The sequence below is a fragment of the Drosophila persimilis genome, unplaced genomic scaffold (assembly GCF_003286085.1).
Source record: "Drosophila persimilis strain 14011-0111.01,24,50 unplaced genomic scaffold, DperRS2 tig00000124-arrow-pilon, whole genome shotgun sequence".
Classification (NCBI taxonomy): domain Eukaryota; kingdom Metazoa; phylum Arthropoda; class Insecta; order Diptera; family Drosophilidae; genus Drosophila; species Drosophila persimilis.
The window spans coordinates 1,301,966-1,324,861 of record NW_020825294.1 but is presented as its reverse complement, the minus strand read 5'-3'; the positions used below and the strand labels follow the sequence as shown (position 1 = coordinate 1,324,861).

Genomic DNA, 22,896 nt, shown 5'->3' with positions numbered 1-22,896 from the left:
GTAGCGTATATAACAGTAGAGCAGCGGCGCTTACCGCAACTCACAACGTTCCAGCGTTTTTGATTGGTAAAGGGTGTATCTGTGTTAACCGAAAGGCAAATATTGTATGGATCAATTGATTCAAAAGGCAACGGTTATCCAGGGCAGAGCAAGCTCACAATTCCTCAATCGCAATCGACATCAAAGCAAAGCTCTGTTATCATCATCAGTTGAGTTTTTTGTGCTGCTTGATAAGCGGCAAGCTCTTTAGTTTGCTCCAAACTTTCAATCCGAACGGAACGTCAAGAGGAATGCCGAACATCGCTGTTATCGGGGCTGGCGTCAACGGTGTCGCCAGTGCCATAAAGATCTTGGAGCACTACCAGAAGGAGGGTAACGGCATCCCTGTGAAGGTGACGATCATCTCGGAGGAATTCTCGCCAAACACCACAGGAGATGGCTCGGCGGGTCTTTGGGGCCCTTATCTGCTGGGTGGCACGGAAAAATCTAAAGTCTAGTGGGATAATCCAATTGATAGTTCTAATACAGCCCATCTTAAGGTTTTATTTCTACAGCAAGTGGTCGAAGAATATGCATAGTTTTCTGGAGCAGATCTGGCTAAGCGAGGATGCCGGCGAGGCTGGTGTTTGTCTCGTGCCCTGCATCCGTCTGAGCACATCCACAGTGGATACTGTCGAGGATTTCTGGCGTGACATTGTTTATGGGGCTCTGGACCTAACCGCTGAACAGCTTGCAGTCTACAATCAAGGCAGATCGGTGAAGTTTACGTACGAATAGAGAATACCCGTTTCAGAACTCTCGTTAACTATTTCGATCTATTAGATCTGGCCTGTCCTTTGTCACATACACCTCAGAGCCCGTGAAACTACTGCCGTATCTCATGAAGCGTTTCGCTCGGAACGGAGGTGCAGTAGTGCAGCAAAAGGTCACAGATCTGGAGAGATTCATCACTGAATCGCCCTACGATGTGATTGTCAACTGTTCGGGTCTGGGCTCCCGCGAATTGCTCAACGATGATCAGATGTATGCCGTGCGCGGTCAGGTTTCCCGAGTGAAAGCCAATTGGATGTTCTCAGCCGTACTGGATGAGAGCGATGATGGCAACTATATAATACCCAAGTATTACCAGACCTAATATACTTGGATTTCCTTTCACATGACCTTTCTTTCTATCTCGCACAGCACTGAGAGTGTCGTACTGGGCGGCACCCACCAGGAGAGGGACTACAACACCAGGGTCTGCGAGAAGGACAAGAAACTTATTGTGGACGGCTGTCGTCAGTTTGTTCCGGGCCTGTGCCACACCAAGCCGCTGTTCGATTGGGTTGGCCTTCGCCCAGGACGTGCAAATTTGCGCCTCGAGGCCGAGCGGCGTGGCCAGAAGCTGCTCATCCACAACTATGGACACGGCGGCAGTGGGGTGACGCTGTGCTGGGGCTGTGCCGATGATGTTCTCGATCTCCTGCTGGCTGCCAAGAATATTTCAAAGTTGTAAAGCCCTCACATTTGTATACAAAATAAACTCTTCCTTCTGGTTAGAATACCAATACCCCCTCAAAAAGGTGTGTACAAAAGCAGGGCATTATCAGCACAATTACAGAGTGCAGTGCATACTGTTTTATGTTCACTATAGGACGGATCGTATTGACGATAAGCTTATCGCTGGCTGCTTGGTCACGTTACCACGTTACTAATGGTCCGATACTCGACACACTCTGACAGGGAACAGCCCAAGAATATGCTGCACATTTCTTGAGAGCAAAATCCTACCACAGCAGAAGAATCTAGAATTCCGCATCATCCTGCTTCTCTGCGGCCTCCTTGGCCAGTTTTGCGGCCAGAGCCTCGTGGAACGCCTCGAATCCAGGCATATCCATGTAATGCACGATCGGACTGACGGGCAGCTCGAAGATCAGAGCGTACATCTCGTCCAGCTCACGGAGTATATCGAAGGGTCGGCTACTCCCCACCTTGTAGATGGAGTAAATGGTGCGTCCGATTTCGTCGTACTCGACAACGCTGGCCGCCGCCTGCTCCACGGTGCTCAGGGCTATGAAGCATACTCGGGGCATGTGCATGTGCTGAGCAACTGCACCGAAGGTGTCGAACATGCACAATAGGAAGTCCCTATTGAAGCACAGGTCGTCGGGGAAGCCGATCTCGTGGACGGTGAGAGAATCGTAGACGGCTAAGCCAAGATTCTCCTTGGTGGCTGCCACAAGTTCCTGCTTCATCATGATCACCTGCTTGAACAGGCACTTGGGTATGGACGAGGGCAGGAAAACCCTGAAGAGGCAGTTACTGTATTAGAGAGATTGAGATGGTGGCAAATGGAATCCACTCACCAGGAATGCCACTCCTCTGTCATCCATTCGAGCAGGCCCACGGCCTTTATCTCCGTCTCATCTGCACTGAGCATCATCACCGAGCACTCGTTCTGCAGAATGTGCCGCACATAGTTCGAGTAGATCTGCCTCATTCCCTCCACTTCGAAAAGGCCCAGACCCTCGAAGACCATGCTCTTCAGGAAGGAGTTCTCCCACATGAAATCGATCACCAGGTCGTAGTGCCTGAGGTAAAGGGTAGTAACGAAAGGGTTGTCATCCTGTCAGCCTGTCGGGGGATCTACTTACTTAAAGTTGATGTCAGTTACTGGCATCCCTTCGTACTCATCCCATTTGATTTCGTATTTCAAAGTGCGTATATCGTCCATTGCAGTCCTCTGTCCTTTACTAATGTTTGGATAACACTGAAGATTTGGTGGTTTTTTTGTCGAATTTTACATAAAATTTAATACAAAAATAAATAATCCGAAAAATACTGATACAGATACTATTTTGTCTAAAGAATGTTTATAAATCGAATATGTCAAGGCAAAGCATACTTCTGGGATGCGGGAATGCTTAGTCTTTTAACCAGATATGTACATATGTAGAGATAGATCTTATATATTTATAAAATTTGCAATAATATACAATAAAATCGTGACCCATCTTGGATCTTAAAGCATCTGTTCAGGATATGAATAAATTGCAATATCCACCCCAAAGAATAACAATAAAATAAATGTTTATTTGTACAACAAAATGCAAATGTCCTGAGCGAGGAAACCTTTTCGAAATAATGTCATAATTAAATGCGATATACAGGCGATAACAATCAAGTGAAATAGGTGTAAATTTAATTTGTCTAATGTCTCAATTTGAATAAATTTCCAGCACAACAAACAAATGCAGCGAAAGGAATTTTAGGTGGGGCCTTTCGTGAGTGTGTGGAGTGTGGGAGTTGGACTGAAACCAAACCAAATCCACCCCCAACAGGATGTACATAAATTCGGAAGTGAGAACACGTCCAGCCATACACCTTGGATTCCATTCCTGTTCGGCTCGCTTGGATGTTGGGTTTTTTTAAAATTCAAAGCCCATCGAGTGTCATTTACTAAACAGGCAACAACCAATTGGCGTCTGGCATCTGGCATTTGGGGATAACTGAATTTGGCCTCGAACGCCGTGTATCCTTCGGAATATGACTGAGGGATGGGGATGTATCAGGATATATTGCCACCCCACGAAGCGACAAAGGAGCGCATTTTTAAATGTTTCACATCCTTGTCCGTGAGACAATTGGATATTTAAATACAAGCGACACTTTTAATGCCCCTCCCCCGCAACGGCTGACACTTGAGCTTGCCCCATCGCTTCCTCTGCCAGTTGTGGTGTATCTATTCCAAGCACGTAGTCGCCACCGTCTCATGTCGGCGGGATAAATTCAATATTGAAAAGAAATAACTTAATTTTTCTTTTTGACATCATACTAATGCTTGGGGGTTCGATTTAGAGTGTGGGATTTCGGTCATAGATGGAAACTGAAATTACGGCCAGCGTTTTCCTTTAAGATAAAGACTCCCCACACATTCAACTAAAAGTAAAACGGATTAAAGATAAAGACTGTTAAGGTACATACTGTATGTACTGGTATAATACTGTTAAGTCCGCCGTGGACTTTATGATGTTGCATAAACTGTTCCGGGCATAAAAACGTCTCATTTGGGACTCATTTAATCCGCCAAATTGTTTACACACACGTGGCACTCAGTGGATCTTCCCTCCTGCCACAAAATGGTGAACCCCTAACCCCCTAACCACAACTTCAAAAAACAACAACAACAACACCAGCCAGCATTCGGAACAATCGCGAATTTGAATTCATTCGAAAATCGTTTACCATTCGTGGGGCTAGGGTGTCGGAGGTTTTTTCCCAGCCAAAACACCTGCGCATTCCCTGAGCACATTTTGTCCTGGTTTGGGGCTGGCTCCATTTGGCAGTTGGAAGAGCTGCGCTGGTCCGTCCTGGCTCCCTGGTTAGCCGTGACTTGCATTCGCTAGCAAAATTCATTCACTCATTCAGTCATTTATTCGCGGCTGTCCTTATACGGCTTTCATTTAAAATCGAAAATGCGCAAATACAAAACCAAATGTAATGGAACAAAAAACCTGCGAGTATGGCGCCCAACTTCGGGATCGCCGAAGTTTATATACCCTGGAAAATACGATAGAAGACCAGCAAATACATATATTTTAGAAATTATCTTAATGCGAATCAGAAATGGCAAAGAAACTGAACAAAAGTAAGACAAATATCGCTATATCAACTCGGCAATATAGAAATGGGGTTTTGGATGCTTTCTTATGGGATTGCGTATGGTTTCTGTGTCATTCGTAACGAATACGTTTGCTAAATTATGGGAAATTCTGATAAGAGATAACCCTCGGAGATCTTTTTCTGCCAGATATGTAATTACTCAATTTTAGTATTATTCTTCTAGCATTTGCGGTAGAAAGCAAGCCAAAGGTTTGGTTGAATTACCTTCAGAAACCAAAACCTTTTTCACCCAACATCTAACATAAAGTGATGCGATCCGGATGATTTCAATAAATTATCTGCTTGTTCTAGCTATATGTATGTATAATATGACTTATTAGTAACATCATGGCTCTAAAGGGAATATATTTTGTGTAAGCTTTAACTATCATCAGGATACACATTCTGTAAATACGAAGTTCTTGCTGATATATCCTTGCTTCTGCCATGTACCCTGCAACCCTTTTGGTGAGAGTATATTCACAACAAACGTTTCTTGATTGCCTGAATGGCTGAAAAAGCCGCTTGACAATGGAATGGTGGCAATTGTTGGACTGGCACTGGGACTGGGTTGAATTCTGACTACTTTGAATTGTGTTGGGTTGGTTGGCGGTGGGAGGGATGCACTTGTTAGCCGCAAGGTGTATGCATCCTCATCATCATCGCGGCCCCCGCCACCATTTGCGTGGCGTTTCGTGGTTGGCAGTCGTGTGGCAAACAAATAAACAAACAAACAGACAGCAAGGGGTTTCCAACAAAAGCAAAGGACCAAAGTAATTCAAAACAGAAATGTTTGAGCGGAATGAAAGAAGCCACGCGGATAATCCTTATCCTCACCCTTTCCCTGTCAAAGGAAGCACTGGATTGTTTGATTATTTAGCGCTTAAATGGCGAATAATCTACAGTGAATGAGAACAAGTATCTTTCGGATACAGACACAGAGCAGCTGTCAAAATACGAATACATCTAGTTAAACGAAAGATTAACTCAGTCATCCACTGCCGCATTTATGGCCTGGGCTACAAGTATATTTGAAAAGTTTTCTTCTACAAAAAAAGACAATGAAGAATCCCATACCCCATTTGAGAGTCATCTTTTGGCCATAATTGTGCTTGTAAAAACAAATTAAACTTCAATTTTGGGCACGGCACCGACTTGGCTCTTGGCTGCTGTCTGGCTGCTGTTCCACGAATGACTTCTCCAGGGATCAGAGGGGATCCATTTGCCCATCCTTCTTTGCCCTGGTCGTGGGCTTCGTCCTGTGAAAGACGTTAAGCAACTTCCGTTTCCGTTTCAAGTCACTTAGCGGGTTGGTAGCGAGACTTGTGCAAAAGTTTTCAATTGCCTTTTATTATTGTTGCTCCTGGTGTTCTTGTTGCTGCTGGAAACTCAAGTGAAATGCAAATTTATTCAAAATGGAGGCAAATGGAGGCAAAGTTACCGCCTTTGCTGTCCTGTTTGAAAATTCGGAATGTTGGAAGGGCTACGGCTATGACTGCGACTGCGACTGTGAGTGCGATAATTAAATATCATTTCTTTCCCATTTATATTTGCATTTTGTTGAATAATTGTATTTTATTTTAGTCTCCTCTCCATTTATTTTACCTGGCGAAATTAATTCAATTAAAGTCCTAAGAATCTTTGTTCCTCCTTAAAGGTGGTACCAGGACTGTGGCTGAAAGGAAAAAAAAGCCCGGCATTTCCCATTAGCTGCACGCGATTTTCCAATAAAATTCTAATGGCCAAATCAAATTCCCAAAGGAGGAAGAAAACCAAGGAGAGAGCTCTGCGCAAACTAGACAAAAACGTTGACGGAAATCAGATACAACTATGGATAGTTATCTCAGCGGGTCATCTCTTCACGAAAGGACAATTATTGGTGGACATGCTAATTTGTGCGTGGAAGGACGAGGACAAGGACCCTCACCTGGTAAAGCAGAATACCTCAATATTTGTTGACGGAACGTGATTTGGCGCATTTGCCGTCGCCAGACGTAGCCATAGACATGGACAGGAGCTGAACATGCGACCGCGCCCAAGAGCAGCATGTCCGAAAGGCAATGGGCGCACCCACAAAGGACTCCGCCACTCACGTATAGAAGAGGATCTCCCGCAGTGCGTTTCTGGAGTAGGAAAATATGCAAAATGGTATGTCCAGGCTGCACAAACAGGCGCTTGACCAGAAGGAGATGGAATCACGAAGCGTAACCCTAGAACACGCAAGCCCAAAAAGGGTTAATTAATTTAATGCCATAACCCGATGGAGAGCCATAGCTGGAGTTCTGCTAACTAGACGTATTGAAACGCCATCAGCAGTCACATTTTTGTATACGAACGCAACAAAGTTGCTGCAGAAAATGCAGGAGAAACCATCAACCATATACGGGTATATCTCGTATTCACAATCCATATCTACTCGCAATAGACTCCGCCTTCAAAGACGTGGAAAGCCACACCCACTTAAGACCACTTCCGAGCAGCGTAGCGTCTTTGATGTGAGCTTCGATAAAAAAATAACTTTACTTTCCGAGGAGGGTGGGGATTGGGGGTTTGGGAATGAGAAAACTGCCCCTCGGGCTATGCTTTTGTAATTTTCTGCCGCACAAATTTGACTTTAACCTGGGCCAGAAGAAAGTGGAATTTCCCTTTTCCTTTTTTTGGGCCTTTCCGAGCCCCAATCGTCCCTCCCTATTGGTGGGGAGGGGAAGAAAAAAAGGAGGAGAAGTAAATGATTTTCACAACATGACGTCAATTAAAAGCACTTAGCTGCTAATTAGAAACTCATTTTCGATTAATCAAACCCTTGAGAGAGAGGAGAGGGTGGATGTCAGTATCAGAATCTAATCATCTCCTAGAGGGCATCGCGTGCCAGGACGACCGCGATGTCAACGCCAATTGATTACCGTCGCTGGCGTTTGCCCCATTAATAATTCATCTGCAGGATATCGGCTGTTGCCGTTGATTTCAATTGAAGGCGAAATGTCGAGCATCGTGTTTCGTGATGCTGCTCCTGCTGCTGCTCTTCCTTCCACTAAATTATCCTAAAAAATTCATCGTCTTCGACTTTCGATGGGGAATTGCTTGGGGACAGGCACAGAACAGGATCACCATCACCATCACCATCAACAGCCTATCCACCTGCCCATTAACTACGCTTAACCTGACGGCATCCTTAGAAGAATACGGGATACGGGCATCCGCAGCACACAGGACACCTATAAACATTAAGTTGTCAATAAAGGTAATTCATTATGTCGCACTCGAATACTCTGGGGAACAGCTCACATCCTCGCTGTATCCTGTATCTTTGTATCTTTGTATCGCTTCTTTTTCGCCTGTGCCCTGTTGCCATTTGACATTCACACTCAACTGCGGTTTCGAAGAATAATAAAATATTCCACTGGATGGGTAATAAAAACGCTTATTGCTGAATGCTCAGGGCTCTCTCTATCTCCACAGGAAAACGCGATGCGGTCGTGGTACTTCGAAGGACTCGAATTGAGTATTAATCGTGACAGGAGACTGTTGGGAGACTTTTGGACAGAGATACACAGCTCCTTTGAGATATTCAAATGTACATAGCTAAAATTTGTTTGATTAAACTACATGTTGGAAAATTCTCTAGAATGGGAAAAAAGAATTGATTTGAAACGACTTCAAGTGTTGCACTAACACAATATTTCATTTAATATTCTAAGGTTTGTTCGTTTGAAGAAGCTCTTTATTTACCTTCCTATATCCATCAGGAACAAAAGAAGAATATGAATGGTAAATTGTCAGAGTCCAAATATATTTAAAAATACTCATATCTCAAAATTCGATCCTTAAAATGAAAGTTGAAATATCTAAGAGCATTCCTCTTACCATTTTCTTTTACCTATTGGCTTGGAAGCTGATGCCGGATTCTACTACTTCTGCAGCACTCGACACTCGCGTGACACGTCAGATCAATTTTTCGAAATATATTTTCTTGAAATTTATTTGCCTGTCATTAGAGTTTTTGCAGGACGTGCCTTGGTCGCATTTTGCAAGTGCTCCACTGGGGACGACTATGTATAACATGGATGAGCCAGCCAGCAGCCACCACTGGGAGGGGAGAGAGACTGGAGACTCCAGCAGAACGCTGCTCGTACGAGTATCCCCACAAATAGTCACACGATGCTGACGCGGTGAGGTGACTTTTTGCCATCGATTAGGGAGCAGAGAGAGAGAGAGAGAGAGAAAGAGAAGCTATATGGCTGATACTTTTTAACCTCATGGATACGTGTGGCAGACGGTACAGATACACACCCACATACACGTGTGTTTTATGAAAATTGCATTTCAATTGACAAAAACGGGGCGAGTGGAGCATAAAATATGGCAATTTACCGCCTGCCTGCCTGCCTGTCATCCGTGCCCGGTGCTCTCCACAGGACTCAACTCTTTCTCCGTCGTGCTTTATGCCCCTCCATGCCATATTACGTTGATGAAATTGTTTTCGTTTCGACAATTTTCGTGTGGTGCAGAGGTAGAAGGAGGCAACGCCCGTCCAGGATATTTATTATTTTATTAGCGGCGTGTGTTCCATCGGCGGCAAACCCATCATCCATCCATCCTTGGGAGTGGCGTTGTTTTTTACGGGTGGCCTCTAAACCCTTTTCGTACGCGTACTCGTATTTGGCCAAAAGCCGTGGCCAGGTTGTTATGATAATTAAGTAATGGCTCGGTTCCGTCGACGCTTGGACAGGCGGCCTTAAGTGCTGCCCACTCGACCGTCACACTTTATGCAAACAGGATTCAGGGACTTGGACTGCCGAGTCCTTGTTTTGTGTGTGTTTTGTTTGTTTGTTTGTCTTGGGTTTCTTTTTCCTATTTTGGAATTGAGCTGTTGTTGTGGTTGGCATGAATAATTACTTGGAAAAAATCGTAAATTCAAACATAAGTTGAGCCAAAATATCGGAAAATAGAGAATTATGAAGGAAAACTCTTTAAAAAATGTCCATGTCTTCATAAAATATGCTAAGAAAATTATAGAGCTTTAGAAATTCGTTTGAAAAGATTTTGCTCATTTCCAGAACCGTTTCCGTTGGCAACAAACGCCTTGAGTACATTTCATTGCATGGGGCAATTATCAATGCAATGTGTTCTTCGATGGCCACAAAACGATTTGTTAAATGATTTTTATTTATGATTTTATGCCCACATGCCACCTCATCAACCAGCCACCAACAAGCCACTAGCCACCAATCGATGATAAAAGAACTGCGCTACGATAAAGGCCGGCCCAAAAATAAGCAGAAAACCCTAAAAACAAACCGCAGAAGTTTTGGCAGGCAGACAGGCGGAGCGGATGGAGCGGATGGAGCGGAGTCAGGTGATGGTGATTGCCGACGCCTTGGATTGGGGCTGAATGGGTACTGGGAATGGACTCTGTTCGGGTGTTCTATTGGTAGCAATCAATCGCTTGTAATCGCAACGTGTTATCACTATAGCTTAACACCTTTCGTAAGTCGTAAGCTGGTCAGCAGCGTGTTGTGTTATGTGCTGTGTTGCTACTTTTTATCATCATATCTGAACACAGCAGAATGGTTGAGAGCTGAGAGCTGAGTGCCGAGGGGAACCACACATCCGATGGACTGGGACTGGACTGGGGGCCAAAGTTCAGAGCGCGGCATGGAACACAAAAGACCTTAGTGCTTCCTAATTGCGCACTAAATTAACCCAACCACAGAGCGAAAAATATATACAAAATAAGAACACACTGAAAATAATAATGAATGGGATAGCGAACGGAACGGAACGGGACTACTCGGAATAATATCGGATCGTAAAGCCGTCAGCGCGCATTGAACATGAAATGTACCGCCAATCAAAAAGGCGCACATAAAAATTACCCACCAAATTGCCGAAAAGAAATTAACTCCAAGCCCATCATCCCGCATGGGAGTATTGTACTTCTCCTCGAAAATTGAAATTGAAATTCAACGTTTGGTGGTTTGCCTCTGGACTGAACAGCACGAATGCGTATCGTATCTTGTGGCACCGCCTCTTGTGTCAAAACTGCGGCTGCTGATTTCGAATGCAGTCCCCGAAACCAGCCACGAAGCGAAACAATTCAATTCGCCTCCTCAATGGGAATTATGATTAAACGGGGCAATTTTTTGGGGATATTATATCTTATAAAAAGTAGTCAATATAAGATAACGACTAGGAAAAGCATTTTTTTGAATGTGGGACAGGATTATCAAAATTTAAGTGATGGTGATAGCTTAATCATTCAAAAACTAAATATAAATTTAGATAAATGTTAAAACTGAAAGACAAAATAGATATCAGATCGATTAGGATAAATTAAAAAAATATGTATTCATCTAAACTAAGAAAATAAAGTTATAAAAGCTATGCGTATACGTAACCTCGAAAAGTCCCAAATAATATTCCTAAAAATGTCCTATAAACATGCTCATGACAATCTCATGGATCCTCTTATCTGCCTGATATACGAGTACTAACCACTTTTGATCTCCGGTAATTAAAATAAAGCGTGGAGGAGGGTGTGGGATCACTCCCTCCTCCTCCCCACCCTCCTGCATACGCCCCCACAACAACACAACAATCCGCCGACGACGCTTCGGCCGCAATGTCATTGAGAAAACATTTCGGCAGCGACTGGGGCGATCAATTTAAATTAAGCTGAAGATTTTGCTTTAATTAAAAATCTTCAAATACGCTTAATGACAATTAATTGGTCAACATCAGCATCAGCCCCCATCATATCGATGGGGTACCAAGCGGTCTCGATCGGGATTGCAGTGTCATCGCTGTCTATATGTCTGCATATAGGGTCTTGTATGGTCTGTTCTGGTCTGTAGAGTTGTCTGGGATCACCGCCAGATGGCCAACAGTCACGCAACCGTCATAAAATGATCCCAGGAATCGCAATCGGGGGCTTTTCCTCTTTGAAGTTGCGTGTTCCGAATGGAGATTTCTTCGTCGGTTCTTTACACTCGATTTTTGCTTCAATTGAAACAAATCAAACTTGGGTGGCGAAGAGAAGAGCACCGCACCCTTGAAGAATCTCCTACTGATTCAATGTTCTGTCAATGATTGGCTTTAGATCTCCTGCGTTCACTGTAAGAATGCCCATTAAATGACTCCACTGGATATTATTCATTTGCTGAAGACCATAATGAATGAGCCTTTTGAGCTCAATTTAATCTCCTTATACGTATATTAACAAAGACCTCGCTGACAGTTGGCGAGCATTACTAACCTCGTTACGTTTAATAAATGGTTCCACAACTTGCTATTAACTTTACGACTTAAGAGCGTGTGTCTCTGTTTTAATTATGCCAACAAAAGGTGACTCTAATGACTAGTTATGCACTCTGTGGCCCAATTGGGGAAATGCACATGATAATCTCTGAACTTTACACTCAACAATGGGATAGGGCTTGATGCCATCACCCACCCAATGCCATTTCCGACCAGCTGACGGTCGGTCGCTCGGTCCCTGAAGACAACACAACTGATGGACTGCTGATGACATAATATGCAAATAGAGAGTTCCACAAACCACAACCAACAACACATAAAACACCCTTGGATAGATGTATGCATGAACAACGAGTAGATGTATGGGGGGCTATGGCTACACCTTCTGCTTCCTTCTTAGTCTGACCTGTGAATAGTTTTTAGCTTGATTTCTTTGGGGAATTTCCTCGGTGCAGAGCTCAGCTCAGAGCTCTGGCTGAGCTGACAAAATGAAGGAGTTACTGTCTTTTATACCGAGTTAGAGATGGGACCGTCAGTTGTGACTGGTTTGCTCCATCGCCTTTGAGAGGTTTTTCTTATGTTACATGTAATACCTAGATATTTGAAAAGATTTGGAAATAAATACTGCTATCCAGTGGAACTCCATTCAGTAATAGATTTTGTAATATGTTTCATTATATAACACAATATAACAAAACACAATAGTTCAGATAAGTATGTACATATCATATCACTAGGCGCATGCCGTGATGGTCTTTCATGTTACTTTTTGTGTTTAATTTGCAGTAGAATTGGCTTGAATTAATATTTCAATTAAATAATAAAAAATATATATCATTGAGGATTGAAACTACAATCTATCGCTCATTAACAGAACTCGATATCAAGGTCTAGTTTCACGCTCCCATCTCCAACTCAGAGCCACATTTCCATGGTCCTGCAGTTCATTCCCTCTCGCCCCCCGTTTTACTGCTCGTGGTGGCCTTAGTAATTTGCTTAATTACTTTAGCTTGTTAAAAAACCGTTGCTAAAAGTACAATCGCGAAGGTGCGGGCTAATCGCCGCAGCTGAATGAATGAATGAATGTCTGTCTGTCAGCGAGCGAGCTGTGGCCAACGGTATTATTAGGTGACATTTTTGCATAAGCAAAGCGTTCTGGCTGTAATTAAAATAATTACCCCTTCCGATTAACCCAGTTTTGAGGTTCGCTGCTCAATTTGTTGCATTTCGGTAAACAGTCTGTTCCTTTTCCATTAGCCCTCGGAGGTTTTGGTGGCTCTGAGTCCGTGTTTTCTTGGCCCACAACCACAACCCCCGATGTTTTGTTATTATATTGTCACATGTGAACTGAGGCGTGAGCAAAGCGATTACAAAAAGGGTGTGCGGTACAGGGAGAGAAAACAGTGCCAGGATGAGGCAGGATACGGGATAAGGGTCAGGATATGACGCCTTGCGGCGCTGATTGTTCCTTTTGTTGCCTTGTTGCCTTGTCGTAGGTTGCCAAATGTTGCCGAGACTTACCCTTTGATCCCAATCTGGCATAACTCCCACTCCCACCCCATCAGACCCCCCATTTCCGTGTAAGCCCAACCCCATCGTCGGATCGAACTCCGACATTATCCCATAATTATAGGGCTACCGTATGTTGGGCCGGACCAGGCCTGTGCCACGTGCGCCTTCTGTTCCGCTCTGCTCTTCTGATCCAATACTTCCGTATTTATGCAACAATTTAACCGCAAAATTTATTCATGATTTCGCCAAATTGTTTCCAAGCTTTGTTCTACTCCGAAAAATGTTTTGGGCTGGGCCAACCCTTTTGTCATGCGTTTATGTTGTGGGTAATTTTCAGATTATCAGATTTTGTTTGGCATTAAACGGTTTAAGCGATTGTTTTGGGCACATTGTTGAAGTAAATTGAGAGCACCAAACGGAAGCAGCCGTATTTGTATCAAAAGAATGAAAGGATACAATTACGAAACAGTTCTCCCAAATAATTATATGATGACAAAGGTTTTCGCAATACCTTACAGTAATACACACATAAAATGTACAATAAAGACGTCACTTTTGTTGTACTTAAACTATGCATTACTTCGACATTACTTGAATTTCTTTAGTTCTCCGTTTTTACAGCTCACTCAACTTCACATAAGCCTCAGCTAATCTGCCTAGCTTAAATCTGCGTTTAAGCACTCTTAGATCTAAGGTTCACTAGTTTTCTTTGAAAAAAATGTACAATCTTTATTCCAATTTCTAACGATCTATTCACTAATGAAGCTCTCTTTTGACTAGCTCTGTGACTTGTTGAGCAGCATAAACTTCACGATTCCTTGAGCATTAGTCGGTTCGGTTATATTCCAGCGCGTCATGCGGCAGCGCTCCTCGGTCGGTTCCGTTTCTGCTTGGGATCAGCGCGTAGCGAGTCTTCGGCTTGACGACCCGTCTTATATCTACGATTTTGTAGTTTTCTTCGGCATAACTTTAACAATATTTCCCCCAATAATCGACTCTGGATTTCAGCACTCCCATATCCAGCTTTCTTCCAGTTTAACTTTCTTTCACACAACGCCCAACTATGTATATACCCCATTACTCAACGATACGCGTATTTCACTATCTTCCTCCCAATTCAACTCCCCCTTCTACAAGTTCCTCTATATGTGGTGCCATTTCCATGAACTACTGCAATACTGCAATTACACTTACGACTTCTGCTCCCAATTTCCTTCTCTTTTCTGCTTTCAGCTCCATCCGAATAAGATAAAAAGACAAATAAAACAGTTAAAAACAATTAAGTTTTTGAAATCATGCAAAAGTTCGAAAATGTCAAACTCCGAAGCGTGAGAAACATTTTTGCAGTGAATGAGATGAGATGATGTTGAATCAAAACTCGGGGAACCGGGGACCGATATTTTTTACAATTAACAAATGCGAATCCCCAGCGTTGCGGGGATTGTGGGAAGCAATATGAAAGTGAAAGAAAGAAATGCCCAATGCACTGAAAGAACAATTGGGAGACAACTATTAATAGAGGATATTGGTAGTCTCATATACTTAGTGGATGTAGAATAAGATTCCTGAAATACAGATCTACACATTGTATATTTTTTCTTGATAATCCATCCATATCTAAGCTCCCTGCTATATCTCTTGGATCAGATTTCTTCGTTGCACTTTTTGTGAACAGTGTGAATGTCAAATCGTTTCAGTCATGCGATTTTCTCGCTCAATCAAACCCAACTCGGCTCCAGTCACCAGTCCGATCCGGTCTGGGTTTGGCCTGGGCCTGGGCTCTGGCATTGGTGTCTCCGGAACGTCATGTATCCGTTGGCACTGCCACAGATATATAGATACAGATACAGATAGAGATACTGTAGCCGCATCGTAGTCATGTCACCCTTTTCATTACGTTCCATTAAGAGTGTTGGGGGATTAATTGAATTTAATTGATTTGCCAAAGCAGACTAAATTGGCCACACTGTCTAGATTCCGGGGGCAACAGCGCAACAGATACTCTCGTCTCGGCCCAGACAATTATCCATGAGATACGAGTACGAGTACACGATACATTACACAGTGGGACGAAGGAGACATCCATCGCATGCAATGCGAGCCCCATTGGAGCTTCCATCTCTGTGTTGCTGTCCGTCGGTTGGTGGCTGGTTGGCTGGATAAATTAATGAGCACATGAATTTGGATTCCGACTTTGGGTGCTGCTGTTGATCATCTAACAGTGGTTGCAAATAGTACACACTCACATATATCTAGATATACAGATGTGGCCTATGCACATATGACATCATCAAAACAGTTTGGCTTTTGTGCGGGTGTCTCTCGTTCTCCCATCAGACATTCTGTTCTGTTGTTTTTCTGTGGTTTCTCTTAATTGCACAACGAGCCGTCCACTGTGTGAGCTTCAGATACTTTACGAGCACTCTCCCCATATATACATATATACAGATATATATAGTTACTGGGATACTCGCACCCTGCGGAGGCGTGAGATCAGCCCAGATGGAGCCACAACTGGAGTCGTTGCCTTTTCAAGTAACCGCCTTGACACTTTTGACAATGGACAAATGTTAATTATCTGGATTCAGCAGCTCACTCCATGGGACAATTAATGCCAGGAGAGCCCTTCAACGTCTTGGATCTAAATTTAGAATCAAATAATGAAATGGGAGTTTGTTCTAATTATCGTATTGTGTCAGATCTTTATCAAATTAACTTTCTGAGATCAGCTAAGCAATGGACATCTTAATTTTTAACAAGAGCATCAACTTTTTAAACTTTTTCCCCAACTATTTTAAGGGCAGTGAACGATGACTTTTTTCAAGTTAATTGGGAAAAGATAGTAGCACCTTTTCTCTAATGGATAGCAGAGTCTTCTCAGTATTTCCAACACTAGTTAAGAATATGATAATATGTTGTGTACCATGAAAATAAAATAATATTAGCTTCCATCAAAAAAGACATATAGTCTTAAGTTAATCTTAAGGATCACTGAGCATGATAATTTAATTTAATAATTTCCACGATTATTCTTATCTGTTTCTGGCTAAATCATAGAGAGAATTTGTATTTCTTTACATTTTTGCAATATACCTATTTGAAGGAAATAATAAACGACAATTGAAGGTTTAAAGGATCCCTCTCACTACAGGAGTTTTGATTGACTCAGTAATTTATAGTCCGGATTCTGTCATTTTAAATTAATTCATTTAATTTTTCAATAATGAAGAGTCAAAAGTTATTTAATGCATTTTTTGATAGTAGTTAGCATTCGAAATTTTATATTTTTATATTTTAAAGATTTAAACTCTTCAAAAGTGCAAAATAAAAATATTAAAAACGAGTCCTGCCTCAAATAAATGTTCAATCTTTCAAAATGTTCAATTTCATGAAGTAACATCAAACTGAAGTCCTGTCCGTAAATCATAAATACCAAACAAAAACTATTTTCAATATACAGTGAATATTTAGTGCATTTAACTCTCCTTTGATTGCTTTTGGGACCTGAAAACCGTGCACAAAACCCCATTCATTGTTTACATTGAAATCACTATTTAATTATTTAAAAGCGCAGCGAAATGGAGAGACAGGACAGGTATAAAGAGAGATACATATGTCTGTATAGCTGTATTGGACATATAGAGCTCTGTATTTTTGTTGGGTTCTGCTAACTAAATAAAGCAGAATGTGCGCAAATATATTTGTTCGATTTGTATTTGTTTTACCTTGATTTGGTGGAGCAGAAGGCCCCCAAGCCGATGATGGCTCCGCCCAGAACATGGCTCTACCATTTGTAGTATTTGTTATCTTTCGGTTTTCGGTTTTTATTTTATATTTTTTTGTATATATTTTTTGGCATAGGGCTGTGCTCCTTCCGCACACAGAAACGAATGTGGGGCACCTCGCACCTCCCATTCCCACCCACGGAAGCTGGTCGGCGGCCACCAATTGGGGGTTCCACTGTGGGACCGGCTCCTCCCACTCGGCATTGGGGCAATCCAATCACCGCTCACTCGCCACTGCGCATGGTGGGGCTGCCGTCTGAGGAGGAGGGCCTGTTGGGGGTGGGAACGGTGACTGCGATTGCGCCTCTGTTTTCAGTGATAACAAATCTTTATCGGCGCAATGGTTGCTTATCTGGCCACGAATCGAAAATCAATCGATTCAATCGAGTTTCGTTTGTTTGGTAATTAGCTTTTGGACACTGTTGGTCTTTCTCTCTCTGCCTCTTCCTCTCCCTCTTCCCCATTTCGTTTCGTTTTCTTTTCATTTTCCATTTATTTTTCGGTCTCTAGATATTGTGGGGGGAGGGTTTGGAAAACATAAAAACTGTTATAAATACACGGTGATTGAAATCGGGTCAATAGGTTTAATTTAAGCGTTTATATAATCGATTTGCGAACAGCAGATGAAAGGCGACTATAAATTTGATAGTGAAAGTATTCTTCCTAGCCAGACTTGGATTCTTTTCGACTTGACAAGAGAGTATATGTTTAGATTAGAATTATAAAATTGCATCCAAGGCAGGCGTTGAAATTGTCTCAAAAATAATTAATTAATACCTCGATGGGGGTTTATATACCCAATATTGTAGATCATCTTGGAAAAACATGTATAGATCAGGTCTTAATATGTCGACAGAGGTAGCTATCATTCCGGTACAGGAACTTAATGGTATCCATAAATGTCTCTGAAACCTTATTCGATTAAATATTTTGCTCCCGAAAGAATGGATCAATCTGTAAGCTTTTCCCCTGACACCCCATCGCAAAGCCAGAGAGTAGTTCCTTCCACCACAAACGTGTGACCATTAAATAAATACCACAGTTACAGTTACGAGTATATCTGAAAGTTTATCTCTCTATCCGTATGGCCAAAGGTAGTCCCAGCAAACAGAACAGAACGTAAAGAAGTCGTAAAAATAATTACAACTTATCAATAAATTCGAGCACTAACCTCTAGACCGGTAGACTCCGTGTCGCCATCCGCAGAGTTCTCCTTCCCTTTTGCAGAGTACTTTACGGCGTATGTACTTCTCTCTGCCCAGCCCTGCGCTCTTCCCATTCTCTATTTACATTGGGTGGTCGGTCGCGCTTACATGTTGTAAATTATACAAATATCGATCAACAAAGGTGCAAACAAATTCACCTACCAAGTGGGAAGTTCCAGCGGAGATCTATGGGATTCGATGGTGATACCATACAGGGGCTTTATTCGAAAACTTGAAAGATCTTTTGACGCCGCTTGATGGCGATCTGAAATAAAGAAAGCAATGTTTGGAAATATCAATAGATCGTACATTCTTGGTCTTGCAATTCCCGATTTGGTTTAAGCTTAATATTTAACATAGTATTTCTCATTTGAGGATTATCTTATTGTTAAAGGAGCGCCTGCAGCAGATACCCTATATTTGGGCACATAGGAACAGGAACCCGTACAATGTCAATAATTACAATACCAATTGCTGTTTGTATAAATCGGGTCATAAATATTTATACACATTTCCCATTTACGCGTTTTCTCTTTCGATCTACGGTGCAAGGCAGCAGTACCAGTACTACTATGTAGTTACAGCCATGGTTTACAGAGAGTGGGAGTAGGGGGCTGTGGGTGCTATAAAACCGGAGTTTTATTTCAATCTGCCGCCTCTAGGTTAAATATATGGGCCTATCGACGGCTACAGCGCAATCGATCTGTAACCCACCATCGCGTACCGAGGCTCTGATGATTAGATAAGACCCCCCACCCAGAGTCAGAGGCAGAGGCATAGGCAGGGGCAGAGAGGCTCGTCCCCAACGCCCGGGCGTTCACGCTTTCCACGGTTCAAAGTCAGTCACGAGTCAGTCAGAGAGTAGATCCAGAGGCAGAGGCAGAGGCTACTCATCCTGTTTATGCATCTAGAGCCCATCCCATGGCTGCGTTGAGCCCACACGAGCACAGCCCTGAGCAGCAACCAACTATCGATCTATAAAGAAGCACTAAATCAACAGTCGAACACCGAACACCGCCGCAGCGGAATGGAGTGGAGTAAGAGCTATAAATAAATTATTTATAGCTTCGGTGGTGGAATGGAATGAATATTGCCACCACACAGAGGAACACAATACGAGTAGATGGATCGCTGACTGGTATCGGCTCCGGCACGGGTACGGGTTTCGTATCGGGTATGGGTATCGGGTACCGGCTCTATGGTTGCATAGACCAGCCGCTGAGGCAGAGACGGAGGCGGAATGCACTGCAGACCAAAAGCGAACAAACGAAAATTACTTTGATAACCGATTGTTGAGTGTGTGTTGATAACTGATAGCCATGTTATTATTAAGGGCCATTAAAATTCTGATTGAAAATTCATGTCAAAAATATATTTTATTATCCATTGTAAAAGTTCATTTCATTTTAGTTCAGTTCATGATTACAACCGGGCAATATACATACGTATAGAATCCAATCGCATCGAATCGTATCGTATTGGATCCAATCGAATCGAATCGTACAGAAACGTTTTTGCTCACAGGCGAGTATGTAGATAGCGTTTTCAAATAAAAACCTTAGTTATACAGTTATCAGACTACCTACCATACATTCATACATATGATATGATGTCTAACTTAAACACACAATGTAAGGTCCGTTATGGGCTATGACTTTATCATATAAAACCAGAGAATCATCGAAGATATTGGAAATTTTTTTAGAATACTGTTTAATTCGGTCGAATAATCTTCATATTTGACCTGAGAGCATATTTAAGCACTTTTGGAATATCATCCACCATTCATTACTAAAAATTAGGAATAATATTACACAAATGTGTTCAACAGTAATGAGAGCTCTTCCATACTATATAGAAGATTTCTACCTTACAATTTTTGGCTTCTGAAGTCTTCAGTAAAATATAATTAAATCTGATCTGCAATGTAATCATCTTCCCCTTTTAAACGTATTAAAAATAAATCTATTTCTTCAGGTACATCCACTTCATCAACACGAATGAAAAATCCTATTAAAAGTTTTGTAGCCGTGCTGCAGAAGCCGATTAAAAATTCTTTGTAAAAGTGCGCAGAGTCACCAACATTTTTAAAAAAGATTTTGGCGGTTATATTAACGTCCAAGTATGAGGAAGTGATCTTCTCATCCAGGCCGACAACATAGTTTTTATCTCTTACAAAAGACAAAAGATCATCCCAAAGAACTGTCACATAACCTATACCAACTTCCTCCACACCATTGCCCCAGACATCTTAAGCTCGTTTCTAGTTCCACATACATTCCTTTAGATCTTAATGGATGCACGTCACTTTGTACCGATTCTGGATGTCAGCCAGATTTGTAGTTCTCTAATTGGATCTTTGGCGGAGTGACAGAGTGGGAAGAATGGAACCAAATCGAGGGGAATCGGAACCAGAGCAGACCTCATTTTGTTCACACTCCACCCTCCAAGCCTCGCTGTACTAAATTTAGTGTGTAATTCTTTAAATCGTTGCCATGTGTTGGCCAAAACTAAGTGACACAAATACTTTGCACTCGAAGCTGGGATCTGGAACGAGCCGGGAAATACTCGTATTCAAATCTGTGACGAAAACATCGGGAGGAATGTGGGAGCTCGGGGCTCGTAACACTTATTTATGTGCCCGATGAAATGGGAACATTAGCTCTGTGTGTTTTGTAAATATTTGTCATAATTCCGAGATGGGGGACGACGACAACGACAACATCGAAGCGACATGTGCGACGATCCACCAGACAGAAAACCAGACGCCCTGCCCTGTCTTAGGGAGCATTTGGGGAGAGATCTGCCACTGCCACTACCACTGCCTCTGAATATTTGTACTCCAAGTTGTGCTTTTAATGTCGCAATTAAATGCATGAGTTTTTAAAAATTAGATGCCTGTCAAAAATTTCTTATTTATGGGACACAAAAAGCTTTGTTCAAAAGAAAAAAAGAGTCCCCCTGAAGCTTAGAAGCTAAAAAAAACGATTGGGGTTGCATTATAGTCGGGTCTGAAAAGATCCATGAGAAATCTGTGACTTGTTGTACGGTAATTCTCATCATGAATATGGAGATCTAGCAGACAGGGAAATATTGATATTTAGAGGGGGCTTTCTAGGTCAATCTAAATGATTTCAATGTGCTACGAGTTCTCCTAACATCTAAATTCTTAATACAGCTTTTAATATAATATAAACTTAGAGATTAAATAGATATTTTCTCATTCAAAGTGAAGATGCAGGAAAGATAGCTGTTAGACAATTATTTGATGAAAATTAGAACTACATTTACTAAAATGCATTGAAAATAGATCTACTAATTTTAACTTTGAAAAAGGAATCGAATTAGTTGTAGATATTATACGGTAGAGGGAATTATAATTACAGCATAAGACCCTAAACGGACCCTAAAGGGTCAACGGTAAATAGTTTCTAGTGGATTTTTCTACGATTAACTAAGGATGGTGTACTTTGTACTCAGTGCACCATACATAGGAGATCTAAGTATTGCGTATTCTAAGATCGGACGAACAAGCGACGTATGTATAGAGAGCCTTTGTTATATAGGGGTCGTCAAATTCCTTTGACCAACTCTTTATAAACCTAAGAAAACTCAGCCACCAGGGTAGTTCTCTCAAGTGAAGAACCGCATTGGGTATAGGGAGCCAATAAGCATTTCAAACAAAAAGATTACCTAAATTTAAAAGGTACGACATTGGAAAGATCTGCCATGTCCGACTTATTTTAAAAGAAACTTCAGTCTGTCGGTAAGAATATTTACCCAGAATAAAGTAATGGATAAAAGATGTGCAGATATTTTCTGAGTGGAATGACTGGAACGACTCTCCCTAGTACAATTATGATCCACCTCCTATCACCATTCCTGACATTCTCCCAACTAAAATCACTTAGCACCCCCTCCAGTTTTTATCGAAGAAGGAAACCCATTGAAACCACCTCGTTTTATGGGGGAAATGGTTTCCATTTGAAGTTATGGCCAGAAACCAATCGCGAATCGCGAATCGCGAATGCCAACTCAAAGTCACACACACAAAGCGAAAAGGTAATTGGGGGATAGAAATGCTATGCTCTGTACAAGTGTGAAAGCTTTTGCCGTGTGGTGGCGCAACACTTGAGTGCCGTCAAGGGGGGTGTGTGGCAGTGTGGAACCACTTGAAATTAAATGGCGTGGGGCACTTCAAATGGTACTGGAAGACAACAGCGATTACAACAAAGCGATGGATGGCCACGAAAGATCGAGACACGGTGAGAACGCCCCCTGTCCCCCCTAACCTTCTTAGAGGAAGGTAAAACCAGAGGCCAACAAACACGCGCCACGCACAAGCTCACATGCCCCGGAACCCCTACCCACTCTCTGAAGACAGACCCCAACCACCAGTACGATCCAGAGTGAAACCATTGTTCGTTCTGGCCGGCGCATTGATTTTTGAACGAATCAAAGCGGTACGCGCACTAAAAATACCAACAACAACACCA

At 42.3% G+C, this 22,896-nt stretch overlaps 2 protein-coding genes across 2 annotated transcripts; one reads left to right on the top strand and one right to left on the bottom strand.

Annotated features, from left to right (window-relative positions):
• The first annotated feature begins 256 nt into the window (after positions 1–256).
• On the top strand, positions 257–1,561 carry LOC6593724 (D-aspartate oxidase). The gene is made up of 4 exons (XM_002019066.2): positions 257–496; positions 555–767; positions 823–1,119; positions 1,183–1,561. Exons 1-4 carry the CDS (start codon positions 291–293, stop codon positions 1,493–1,495), a joined length of 1,029 nt encoding a protein of 342 aa, XP_002019102.1. The 5' UTR covers positions 257–290; the 3' UTR covers positions 1,496–1,561.
• Positions 1,562–1,582: 21 nt separating this feature from the next.
• Positions 1,583–2,768, bottom strand: LOC6593725. The gene is made up of 3 exons (XM_002019067.2): positions 2,634–2,768; positions 2,346–2,570; positions 1,583–2,286 (listed from the first exon to the last, which is right to left on the bottom strand). The coding sequence occupies exons 1-3, from the start codon at positions 2,711–2,713 to the stop codon at positions 1,785–1,787; spliced, it is 807 nt and encodes a 268-aa protein (XP_002019103.1). The 5' UTR covers positions 2,714–2,768; the 3' UTR covers positions 1,583–1,784.
• Between the last annotated feature and the right edge of the window lie 20,128 nt (positions 2,769–22,896).

What these genes read in the sequence shown, in the direction of transcription:
- LOC6593724 (XM_002019066.2), top strand. Translation starts at nt 291, where the DNA reads ATGCCGAACATCGCTGTTATCGGGGCTGGCGTCAACGGTGTCGCCAGT. An exon ending in ACGGAAAAATCTAAAGTCTA is followed by an intron (nt 497 to 554) that starts GTGGGATAATCC and finishes TTATTTCTACAG; the next exon opens with CAAGTGGTCGAAGAATATGC. An exon ending in GGCAGATCGGTGAAGTTTAC is followed by an intron (nt 768 to 822) that starts GTACGAATAGAG and finishes TCGATCTATTAG; the next exon opens with ATCTGGCCTGTCCTTTGTCA.
- LOC6593725 (XM_002019067.2), bottom strand. Translation starts at nt 2,713, where the DNA reads ATGGACGATATACGCACTTTGAAATACGAAATCAAATGGGATGAGTAC. An exon ending in GTAACTGACATCAACTTTAA is followed by an intron (nt 2,571 to 2,633) that starts GTAAGTAGATCC and finishes CCTTTACCTCAG; the next exon opens with GCACTACGACCTGGTGATCG. An exon ending in ACAGAGGAGTGGCATTCCTG is followed by an intron (nt 2,287 to 2,345) that starts GTGAGTGGATTC and finishes CTGCCTCTTCAG; the next exon opens with GGTTTTCCTGCCCTCGTCCA.